Source organism: Rhinoraja longicauda, chromosome 16 (genome assembly GCF_053455715.1).
Source record: "Rhinoraja longicauda isolate Sanriku21f chromosome 16, sRhiLon1.1, whole genome shotgun sequence".
Taxonomy (NCBI): domain Eukaryota; kingdom Metazoa; phylum Chordata; class Chondrichthyes; order Rajiformes; family Arhynchobatidae; genus Rhinoraja; species Rhinoraja longicauda.
Window position 1 is genome coordinate 46234659 of NC_135968.1, and position 11624 is coordinate 46246282.

Below are 11624 nucleotides of genomic sequence, written 5' to 3' on the forward strand. Positions count from 1 at the left end.
AATGAGTTCATTACCACAAAGGCACAGCATGAATGTATTCAAATGTTTTTTTTTATAAACCACGGCATCTATAAGGGTAAGAGGACCCATCAAGCGAATCATGAAGTCTGCAAAATGTTACAAAACAAAGATCTAGCATTCTATCTTTAGATTTCAAGATTTCAAGGTCAATTTATTGTCCCATGTTCCAATTACAGTGAAATTTGAGTTACCATACAGCCACACTAAGTGAAAAGCAACAAGACACACAGCCACATAAAGTAAAATTTAGCATAAACATCCACCACAGCGGATTCCACATTCCTCACTGTGATGGAAGGTAATAAACTTCCTCTTTGTTCACCCGCGGTCGGGGCTGTTGAACCGTCTGCAGTCGCCGCTGCCGACTGTCCACATAAAACAAACCAAGGAACACTAAAACATACTTTTAACATATACTTAACATAATAAAAAACAGTAGAAAGGACAGACGGACTGATGGTGAGGCAGCCACTGTGGTAGCGCCACCCTTTACAGACCAATGAGCATTGTGTGAGGAGGCAAGTCGGTGAATTCCCTTAATCCACTTGAAGATTAAGGTAGAAGATCACAGCGCAATAGGACCATCGCAGATGGGATCATAAGTTGCTTTGACCGTTTTGTCTTTGAAGAGTGTCTTAATTTCCCATTTACCCAATGATATCTGTGAGTGATTTGTATATTATTTCTGATACATTTCTCACATTTGTTTCAACCTTTGAACAAATCATAAACCAATCTTTTGAAATAAAGGTTCCCTTGTGGCTCAGACAGTTAAGTATATAATTAATCATTTGCCTTCAACTGAAACCACTTCAATGTCAACTTCAATGAATTGGAACACATGCACGTCATCTAGAGCCACATTTCTTTCTTCAGGATTATCACCTTTCAAATACCCTACCGCTAAATTTTATCAAAGAGTTAAATATTAAATTGTAAGCAAAAGCAGCTTCACATTTACTCCATATTTAATAGTATTACACACATTTTCACACCTAGACTCATGGCTATGCCATCTAGGGTTGCCAACTGTCCCGTATTAGCAGGGACATCCCGTATTTTGGGCTAAATTGGTTTGTCCTGTACCTTTGTCCCGTATTAGGCCCGGAGGGCACTGTAGGCCCGGACACTGTAGGCCCTGACACCGTAGGTCCCGACAGTTTAGGTCCCGACACTCTAAGTTTCCGACATTTTAGCTCCAGACAGTATAGGAGGCCGGGCACTGCATAACGGAGGTTGCGTAGCAACCCGCCTCCCTGCCCGGGTGGCTGCCATTGGTGGAGCAGGAGCATGTGGCCGCTGGCCGGGTGAGGTCACGTGGGGCACGTGGCGGTGACGTCACCTTGTCCTGTATTTGGGAGTGAGGAAGTTGGCAACCCCTATGCCATCTACAAAAAATACTGTCGTCACTCACCTTGGCCACACCGACAACACCTTCCAAACATGGGACCTTTATCAACAAGATTCCCCCTGCAGATTCCCCCCCAGGTTACACAGCTTCAAAATCCACAAGTACATGCAAGCTGAAACAGCAAAAGGAACATGGTAGTAACAGCACTAAATGATCCCGAATATCACATTTTTGCAATCCTGAGGTGTCCAATTCTTTGTAATAGTGTACAATTAAACACTCTCTGCAGAGGTGGCATGACCCATCCTCAATGATAGTGGTCATGCAATGATAGTGGTATGCAAAGATGAGGCAGAACTTCCCCAAGCTGTGGAATATCCCACCCAGGGCCATGAGAGACGCCCCCACGCTGTGGAATACCCTACCTATGGCCATGAGAGACGCCCACTCCGTTGACTTTTTTAAACGGCAGTTAAAAACATGTTATAGGGTGGCACCAGAGTTGAATTGAGCTGCCCAGGAAGATAGAGAATTAGGAGGAGTATTACTTGACGTTAGAGAATTCAAGGTTCACACCATTGGTCTTTAGGCGACCCAAGCAGACCCAAGACTAAATTACATCACTTTTCTCTCATTCTTGCACCGCTGGCATCTCCCACCATTACCCATCTATAGTATAGTGTAGTTTAGTTTAGTTTAGTTTAGAGATACAGCGCGGAAACAGACCCTTTCGGCCCACCGGGTCCGCGCCAACCAGCGATCCCCACAAAGTAACACTATCCTATACCCACTAGGGCCAATTTTTACATTTACCAAGCCAATTAACCTACAAACCTGTACGTCTTTGGAGTGTGGGAGGAAACCGAAGATCTCGGACAAAAACCCACGCAGGTCACGGGGAGAACGTACAAACTCCGTACAGACAGCACCCGTAGTCGGGATGGAACCCGGATCTCCGGCGCTGCATTCGCTGTAAGGCAGCAACTCTACCGCTGCGCCACCATGCTACCCAAATCCGTCTCGCTCCTATCTCTTAAAATAAATGTCAAAGGCCAGAGGGCATAGCCTTAAAGTAAGAGTGGTAACGTTTAAACGAGATGTGCGGGGCAGGTTGTTTACACCGAGGGTGGTGGGTTTCTGCAACGCGCTGCCAGGGGTGGTGGTGGAGGCAGATGCCACAGTGGCGTTTCAGAGAGTTTGGGATTGCACACGGATATACGGGGTTTGGAGAGAAGTGGATCAGACAAAGGAGATTAGTTTAACCTTGCCCGGACATTGTGGGCCAAAGGGCCTGTTCCCACAAGTTCACAAGTTATAGGAATAGAATTAGGCCATTTGGCCCATCGAGTCCATCCCACCATTCAATCATGGCCGATCTCTCCCTCCTAACCCCATTCTCCTGCCTTCTCCCCATAACCCCAGACACCCGTTTTAATCAAGAATCTATCTATCTCTGCCTTAACAATATCCACTGACTTGGCCTCCACAACCTTCTGTGGCAATGAATTCTGCAGATTAACTACCCTTTGACTAAAGAAGTTCCTCCTCACCTCCTTTTTAAGAGAGCACCTTCTATGTTCTTAAAGCCGGAAGGACATTTTAACCATATAACCATATAACAATTACAGCATGGAAACAGGCCCGTTCGGCCCTACCAATCCACGCCGACCACTTTCTCTGACCTAGTCTCATCTACCTGCTCTCAGACCATAACCCTCCAATCCCCTCCCATCCATATACCTATCCAATTTACTCTTAAATAATAAAATCGAGCCTGCCTCCACCACTTCCACCGGAAGCTCATTCCATACAGCCACCACCCTCTGAGTAAAGAAGTTACCCCTCATGTTACCCCTAAACTTTTGTCCCTTAATTCTGAAGTTATGTCCCCTTGTTGGAATCTTCCCCACTCTCAAAGGGAAAAGCCTACCCACATCAACTCTGTCCGTCCCTCTTAAAATTTAAAAAACCTCTATCAAGTCCCCCCTCAACTTTCTACGCTCCAAAGAATAAAGACCCAACCTGTTCAACCTCTCTCTGTCGCTTAAGTGCTGAAACCCTGGCAACATTCTAGTAAATCTCCTCTGTACCCTCTCCATTTTGTCGACATCCTTCCTATAATTTGGCGACCAGAACTGCACACCATACTCCAGATTCGGCCTCGCCAATGCCCTGTACAATTTCAACATTACATCCCAACTTCTATACTCGATGCTCTGATTTATAAAGGCAAGCATACCAAACGCCTTCTTCACCACCCTATCCACATGAGATTCCACCTTCAGGGAACAATGCACAGTTATTCCCAGATCCCTCTGTTCCAATGCATTCCTCAATTCCCTACCATTTACCCTGTACATCCTATTTTGATTTGTCCTACCAAAATGCAGCACCTCACACTTATCAGCATTAAACTCCATCTGCCATCTCTCAGCCCACCCTTCCAAAAGGCCCAAGTCTCTCTGTAGACTTTGAAAATCTACTTCATTATTAACTACACCACCTATCTTAGTATCATCTGCATACTTACTAATCCAATTTGCCACACCATTTTAGTAAATGAAAACAAATAAACGATTGCTCCATCTATTTGACAAGTTCATATGCCTGGGATGTTAATCCCCGGGATGGTGGGACTGTCATATGAGGAGAGATTGGAAAGACTGGGCTTATATTCACTGGAGTTTAGAAGGATGAGAGGGGATCCTACAGAGACATAAAAGGACTGGACAAGCCAGATGCAGGAAAAATGTTCCCAATGTTGGGGGAGTCCAGAACCAGGGGCCACAGGGGAGGCCATTTAAAACTGAGGTGAGAAGAAACTTTTTCACCCAGAGTTGTGAATTTGTGGAATTCTCTGCCACAGAGGGCAGTGGAGGCCAATTCACTGGATGAATTTAAAAGAGAGTTAGATAGAGCTCTTGGGGCTAGTGGAATCAAGGGATATGGGGAGAAGGCAGGCACGGGTTACTGATTGTGGATGATCAGCCATGATCACAATGAATAGCGAAATGGCCTCCTCCTGCACCTATTTTCTATGTTTCTATGATTCTATGATATACTTTATACTCCGGCTTTATTGTCGAAGGTAGTTCCCCGACAGATTCGAATAATGCAGCTTTGAGCAAGCGTACTTCCATATTCAGATAAAGAGTACCTTCTTTATACAATTATCAACTCCGTTTTCTTTAACACAGTCGTCCTACATGGCCAAGGATTGGCTAAAGTTGCCTTTTTTTGTGATTTAAAGGGGAAAAAAGTCCTATGGTCCGGGATTGTGCGGATATCGTCTTGTTCTTCAATCAATCGTATCCTTTCGGCTCCGGTAACCCAGTCCGTTTCAACATCAGTTCCAGCCACGCTGTTAGCGCACATTAGCTTCTGAAAGCAACGGTGTCCAAACAAGGGAAGAGTTGCTAGAACACTGTTCTACCACGACTTTCCGCTTGGGGTCAGATATCGTACAATTAATGTGTGCAGGAAAGAAAACTGCAGATGCTGGTTTAAATCGAAAGTCACAAAGTAGGTAGACACAAGGTAGGTGGACACAAGGTAGGTGGACACAAAGTGGATGGACACAAAGTAGGTAGACACAAGGTAGATGGACACAAAGTAGGTAGACACAAGGTAGGTAGACACAAGGTAGGTAGACACAAAGTAGGTAGACACAAAGTAGGTAGACACAAGGTAGATGGACACAAAGTAGGTAGACACAAAGTAGGTAGACACAAGGTAGGTAGACACAAGGTAGGTAGACACAAAGTAGGTAGACACAAGGTAGGTAGACACAAAGTAGATGGACACAAAGTAGGTAGACACAAGGTAGGTAGACACAAAGTAGGTAGACACAAGGTAGGTAGACACAAGGTAGGTAGACACAAGGTAGGTAGACACAAAGTAGGTAGACACAAGGTAGGTAGACACAAGGTAGGTAGACACAAAGTAGGTAGACACAAAGTAGGTAGACACAAGGTAGGTAGACACAAGGTAGGTAGACACAAAGTAGATGGACACAAAGTAGGTAGACACAAGGTAGGTAGACACAAAGTAGGTAGACACAAGGTAGGTAGACACAAGGTAGGTAGACACAAAGTAGGTAGACACAAGGTAGGTAGACACAAAGTAGATGGACACAAAGTAGGTAGACACAAAGTAGGTAGACACAAGGTAGGTAGACACAAGGTAGGTAGACACAAAGTAGGTAGACACAAGGTAGGTAGACACAAGGTAGGTAGACACAAGGTAGGTAGACACAAAGTAGGTAGACACAAGGTAGGTAGACACAAAGTAGATGGACACAAAGTAGGTAGACACAAAGTAGGTAGACACAAGGTAGGTAGACACAAGGTAGGTAGACACAAAGTAGGTAGACACAAGGTAGGTAGACACAAAGTAGATGGACACAAAGTAGGTAGACACAAGGTAGGTAGACACAAGGTAGGTAGACACAAAGTAGGTAGACACAAAGTAGGTAGACGAAGGTAGGCAGTCTGAAGAAGGGTCTCTACCCGAAACGTCACCCATTCCTTCTCTCCAGAGATGCTGCCTGACCCGCTGAGTTACTCCAGCAGTTGGTGTCTGTCTTCGGTTTAAACCAGCATCTATCTGCAGGTCGTTCCTTACTATCTAACCAGTGCGTGTCCGTGCTCGCATGGACCTACACTCAACGCAGCCGTGGTAGACTGACACCACACAGCCGGTCACCGCCGCTGTCGGTCCCACCGGGAAGGCAGAGGTCAACCAGACGAGCCTAACTCAAAGATAGACACAAAATGCTGGAGTAACTCAGCGGGACATGCAGCATCTCTGGAGAGAAGGAATGGGTGACGTTTCGGGTCGAGACCCTTCTTCAGACTGATGTCTGTGATTCCTCCGACCATAAAGGTTACCGATTTGCGGCTTGTTTCTTGACACACCGGGGCTGCCGTGCCGTGCCGTGCTTGGAGTGACGGACCCAGGTGTACACGGTGAAGCCCGGCTTTACTTCACTGCAGCATCTGCACACAGGACCGTGTACCTGCTCCCGGCTCCCGACTGACTGACTGACCGACCGCCTGGCATCAAACTGTGATCGAGCCCAAGCCTCCTTCACCTGGAGAGGCTGGCCTGTCCAAACTCACCTCAGCTCGAAAACACGCTGGGACACAGCGGGACACACAGCATCTCTGGAGAGTAGGGAGGAACTGCGGGCGCAGGTTTGTTTGCACCGAAGATAGACACAAAATGCTGGAGTAACTCAGCGGGACCGGCTGGGCTTTCGGGTCAAGACCCTTCTTCAGCTCGTTGAGTTCAGAGGATTCAGTTTCACAGGAGGATGCATTTTAGCTAGTTGCTCTATCGCTGATTATTCCAATCCTGCTATTTGTTATCTAACCTGTGATAGTAAAGAGAATGTGTTTACTTATAGAGTTTGCCTCTGCAAACAGCTGACTTATTCGATGGAGCTGTTTAACTGAAGGTAAACACAAGATGCTGGAGTAACTCAGCAGGACAGGCAACATCTCTGGAGAGAAGGAATGGGCGACGTTTCGGGCCGAGACCCTTCCTCAGACTGAAGCTGTTTAACTGGACTGATCAAAGCGTTATTTGTTAAAATTGGGTTTCCATTGGCGCACCAGTTGAAGGAGAGCAAAGGTGCTGTGGCGTTTCGAGGTGGGCGCTTCATCGGCATGGTCTCTTCCAGAGACGGCTATGGCAATCCACGCTCCTGCATTCAACCTCTCAATCTTAATTCGCAGAATTGCCCTTCAAAGGTAAGACAGCCACACCAGATCGCCTGCACCTGCGCTGTTAATATCTGCGATGTTCGCAGTATTGATGCATCGAGCTTTTAGAATAGTCGAAGGCAGACACAGAGTGCTGGAGTAACTCAGCGGGACAGGCAGCATCTCTGGAGAGAACGAATTGGTGACGTTTCGGGTCGAGACCCTTCTTCAGACTCGGACGTTAGAATAGTTAATAGAAGATGCCACTCCGTCGTTATTATTCAGTGTCCTAAAGGTGTAGGAACTGCAGACGCTGGTTTAAACTGAAGACAGACACAAAAAGCTGGAGTAACTCAGCGGGTCAGGCAGCATCGCTGGAGAGAAGAAATAGGTGATGTTTCGGGTCTGAAGAAGTGTCTCGAATGTGATTAAGATGCAATACGAGGTGTAAACTATATACACGTGTTATAAATTCATTTGAATAGTTACTATGTTAGTATATGAGTTGATGCGCTGTATGTTTTCTTTATACAACGTGTATTGTGCGGTTAATGTGGTTTCAAACCATGCACAAAGACACATATAATGTAAGGTATTCTAGTATTACGGTTCCAAATAGAACGGAGATGAGGAAAAACTTTTTCACCCAGAGAGTTGTGAATCTGTGGAATTCTCTGCCTCAGAAGGCAGTGGAGGCCAATTCTCTGAATGCATTCAAGAGAGAGCTGGATAGAGCTCTTAAGGATAGCGGAGTCAGGGGGTATGGGGAGAAGGCAGGAACGGGGTACTGATTGTGGATGATCACTTTGAATGGCGGTGCTGGCTCGAAGGTCCGAAAGGCCTCCTCCTGCACCTATCGTCTATTGCCTATTGTCTATTCTAACGTGGTTAATGTCGAATGTAAAACGCTCAGGTCACTTAAGGTGGCTATTTTATTGTAGTTGGTGATTTTGCCCGAATCGGCGGGTAGTGCATCAGTTGGAGAGTTTCAACCTTTAAACATAGAAAATAGGTGCAGGAGGAGGTTATTCGGCCCTTCGGGCCAGCACCGCCATTCATTGTGATCATGGCTGATCATCCACAATCAGTAACCCGTGCCTGCCTTCTCCCCATATCCCTTGATTCCACTAGTTACTTGTTTCAATAACTCCAGTATCTCCGTTTTGCTAAAACTAATAATTTTGTGTCCGTTGTAGAAGTGCTTCACGAACCACAACACGAGATGGGCTGCGGTCAGACTGACTCCATTTTGCTGAAGCGCTGATGGAACAGGCGAGACGGGAGCCCCCCTCTACAGAACCCCAGCTGTACATTAGGAGGAGCGGTACAATGTCTCTGCGGGTCGGGCTACTGTAAGATCTCAGACACAAGCGGCGGCTTGCGCACGGAATGTGGATGTCCATGGGGAAGGCCACTAACCACACCAGCATCCCCGGGGCGGTGGGGCCGGAGCTGACCCTTCGGGCAGTGACCGGCTGCTTGCTGTTCCTGCTGATTCTGTCCACATTGCTGGGCAACACGCTGGTGTGTGTGGCTGTCATTAAGTTCAGGCACCTGCGCTCCAAGGTGACCAACTCGTTCGTCATCTCGCTGGCCGTGTCTGACCTGTTCGTGGCCGTGCTGGTGATGCCGTGGAAGGCGCTGAGCCAGGTGGCCGGGCACTGGCTCTTCGGCCCCTTCTGCGACACCTGGATCGCCTTCGACATCATGTGCTCGACCGCGTCCATCCTCAACCTGTGCATCATCAGCCTGGACCGCTACTGGGCCATCGCAAGCCCCTTCAGGTACGAGCGCAAGATGACCCAGCGGGTGGCCTTCACCATGATCGCGGTGGCCTGGACTCTGTCTCTCCTCATCTCCTTCATCCCGGTGCAGCTCAACTGGCACAAGGCGGAGGGTGACCTACTGCCCCGGCCGGACAACACCAGCAGCGACCACGACTGCGACTCCAGGCTCAACCGCACCTACGCCGTCTCGTCGTCGCTCATCAGCTTCTACATCCCGGTGGCGATCATGCTGGCCACCTACACGCGGATATACCGTATCGCCCAGACACAGATCCGCAGTATCTGGTCACTGGAGAGGGCGGCGGGACACGCTCACCACTGCCAGCCCCAGCCCCAGACAGCCGGCTGCCCGCACCAGGCGGCGCTCACTACCTCCTTCAAGAAGGAGACCAAGGTGCTGAAGACCCTCTCCATCATCATGGGGGTGTTCGTGTGCTGCTGGCTCCCGTTCTTCGTGCTCAACTGTGTGGTGCCCTTCTGTGCCGCACCGCAGCCACCGCCACCTCCATCGCCGCCGCCGTGCGTGGGCGACGCCACCTTCAACATCTTCGTCTGGTTCGGCTGGGCCAACTCGTCCCTCAACCCGGTCATCTACGCCTTCAACGCCGACTTCAGGAAGGCCTTCGCCACCATCCTGGGCTGCGGCCGCCTGTGCCCCGGCAACGCGGTGGAGGCGGTCAACTTCAGCAACGAGCTGGCGTCCTACCACCACGACACCACCTTGCCCAACGGCGCCGCCACCACTACAGTGCCCAGTGCCAGCGTCTTGCCCAACGCCGCCCTGCCCAGCGCCAGCGCCTTGCCCAGCCACCTGCCCAACGCCAGCACCTTGCCCAGCCACCTGCCCAACGCCAGCGCCTTGCCCAACGCCGCCCTGCCCGGCCACCTGCCCAACGCCCTGCCCGGCCACCTGCCCAACGCCCACCTGCCCGGCCACCTGCCCAACCACCTGCCCGGCCACCTGCCCAACCACCTGCCCCAGTCCCAGCAGCAAGCCTTCCACCACATCTCCAACATCTCCTCGGCCCACAGCCCCGGGGAGCAGGGCGGCAGCATGGAGCACCTCCCCGGCGGTGTGCACTACGAGTGCGAGGCAGAGATCAGCCTGGACACCATCACCACCCTGTACCGCTGATGTCAACTCGGCCGCGCAACCAGCCGCCCGATCCACGCGTCCACTGGCGCATGTGCCCGGCACCCACCGGCCGCAGTCATCGCCTGGCAATGACCATCTCGCTGAAAACCACAGACGGATGAACCGCAAACACACCCATCCTGACGTTATTAACGGGAATGCCACATACTCCGATCAGCCAAAACATTATGACCACTGACAGGCAAAGTGAATAACATTGATTATCTCGATTATCTGAAGAAGGGCCTCGACCCGAAACGTCACCCATTCCTTCTCTCCCGAGATGCTGCCTGACCTGCTGAGTTACTCCAGCTTTTTGTGAATAAAACATTGATTATCTTGTTACATTGGCACCTGTCAAGGGGTGGGATATATTAGGCAGCAAGTGAACAGTCAGTTCTTGAAGTTGATGTGTTGGATGCAGGAGGAATGGGCAGGAGTAAAGACCTGAGCGACTTTGACAAGGGCCAAATTGTTATGGCCAGACGACTGGGTCAGAGCATCTCTGAAACGGCAAGGCTTGTAGGGTGCTCCCGGTCAGCAGTGGTGAGTACCTACCGACAGTGGTCCGAGGAGGGACAAACCACAAACCGGCGACAGGGTGTTGGGCACCCAAGGCTCATCGATGCGCGAGGGCAACGAAGGCTATCCCGTCTGGTCCGAACCGTTACTGTTTAGTAGAGAAAATACACTGATCAGCCAAAACATTGTGACCTGATGAGCCAAAACATTATGACCACCTGCCTAATATGCTGTTGGTCCTCCGTGTGCAGCCCCATACGCAGCAGGGTGCGATGCACTGTGTATTGTGACACATTCCTCCCGTGACCACCATTTACATTTTCTGTGACTTGTGCCACAGTCGACCTTCTGTCGGTTCGGACCAGACGGGATAGCCTTCGTTGTCCTCGCGCATCGATGAGCCTTGGGCGCCCAACACCCTGTCGCCGGTTTGTGGTTTGTCCCTCCACGGACCACTGTCGGTAGGTACTCACCACTGCTGACCGGGAGCACCCCACAAGCCTCGCCGTTTCAGAGAAGCTCTGACCCAGTCGTCTATCCATAACAATTTGGCCCTTGTCAAAGTCGCTCAGGTCAACTTCAGCAACGAGCTGGCGTCCTACCACCATGACACCACCCTGCCCAATGCCAATGCCGCCAGTGCCACCCTGCCCAGAGTTAGGAAGAAGACTGAGAAGTAGGACGTCGAGGGTGGTTGTCTCTGGACTGCTACCTGTACCTCGTGCTGGTGAGGGCAGGAACAGAGAGATCGGGGATATGAATGTATGGCTGAGGGGCTGGTGCAGGGAGCGGGCATTTAGATTTCTAGACCACTGGGATCTCTTGTGGGGTAAGGGTGACCTGTACAAGAGGGGCAGGTTGCACCTTAACAGCAGGGGGACCAACATTCTGGCAGGTAGGTTTGCTAGTGCTACATGTGTGGCTTTAAACTAAGTAGTGGGGGGGAGGGGTTGACAAACTGGGAATATGGAGATGGAGTTAAAGGGGAAGCGAATACAGGAGAAATTGCAAAGGACTCTCGAATAAATGGGAAGAGAAGTTCTGGATGGGATAAGAGAGTAAGGTCAGGGCCAATTGTGACCGACCGGCGTGAGAGGGGAGGT

The 11624-nt window shown here is 49.8% G+C and overlaps 1 protein-coding gene across 2 annotated transcripts; it reads left to right on the plus strand.

Annotated features, from left to right (window-relative positions):
- The first annotated feature begins 6649 nt into the window (after positions 1-6649).
- On the plus strand, positions 6650-10461 carry drd6b (dopamine receptor D6b). 2 transcript variants are annotated; one of them, XM_078413737.1, is made up of 2 exons: positions 6650-7125; positions 8274-10461. In XM_078413737.1, the coding sequence occupies exon 2, from the start codon at positions 8467-8469 to the stop codon at positions 9997-9999; it is 1533 nt and encodes a 510-aa protein (XP_078269863.1). In that variant the 5' UTR covers positions 6650-7125; positions 8274-8466; the 3' UTR covers positions 10000-10461. The 2 variants fall into 2 exon arrangements, with proteins under 2 accessions (XP_078269863.1, XP_078269862.1); XM_078413736.1 differs by lacking the exon at positions 6650-7125 and adding an exon at positions 7323-7468.
- The last annotated feature ends 1163 nt before the right edge of the window (positions 10462-11624 follow it).

Bases quoted from the DNA above. Each gene is read 5' to 3' on its own strand.
- drd6b (XM_078413737.1), top strand. From the start codon at position 8,467: ATGTGGATGTCCATGGGGAAGGCCACTAACCACACCAGCATCCCCGGG.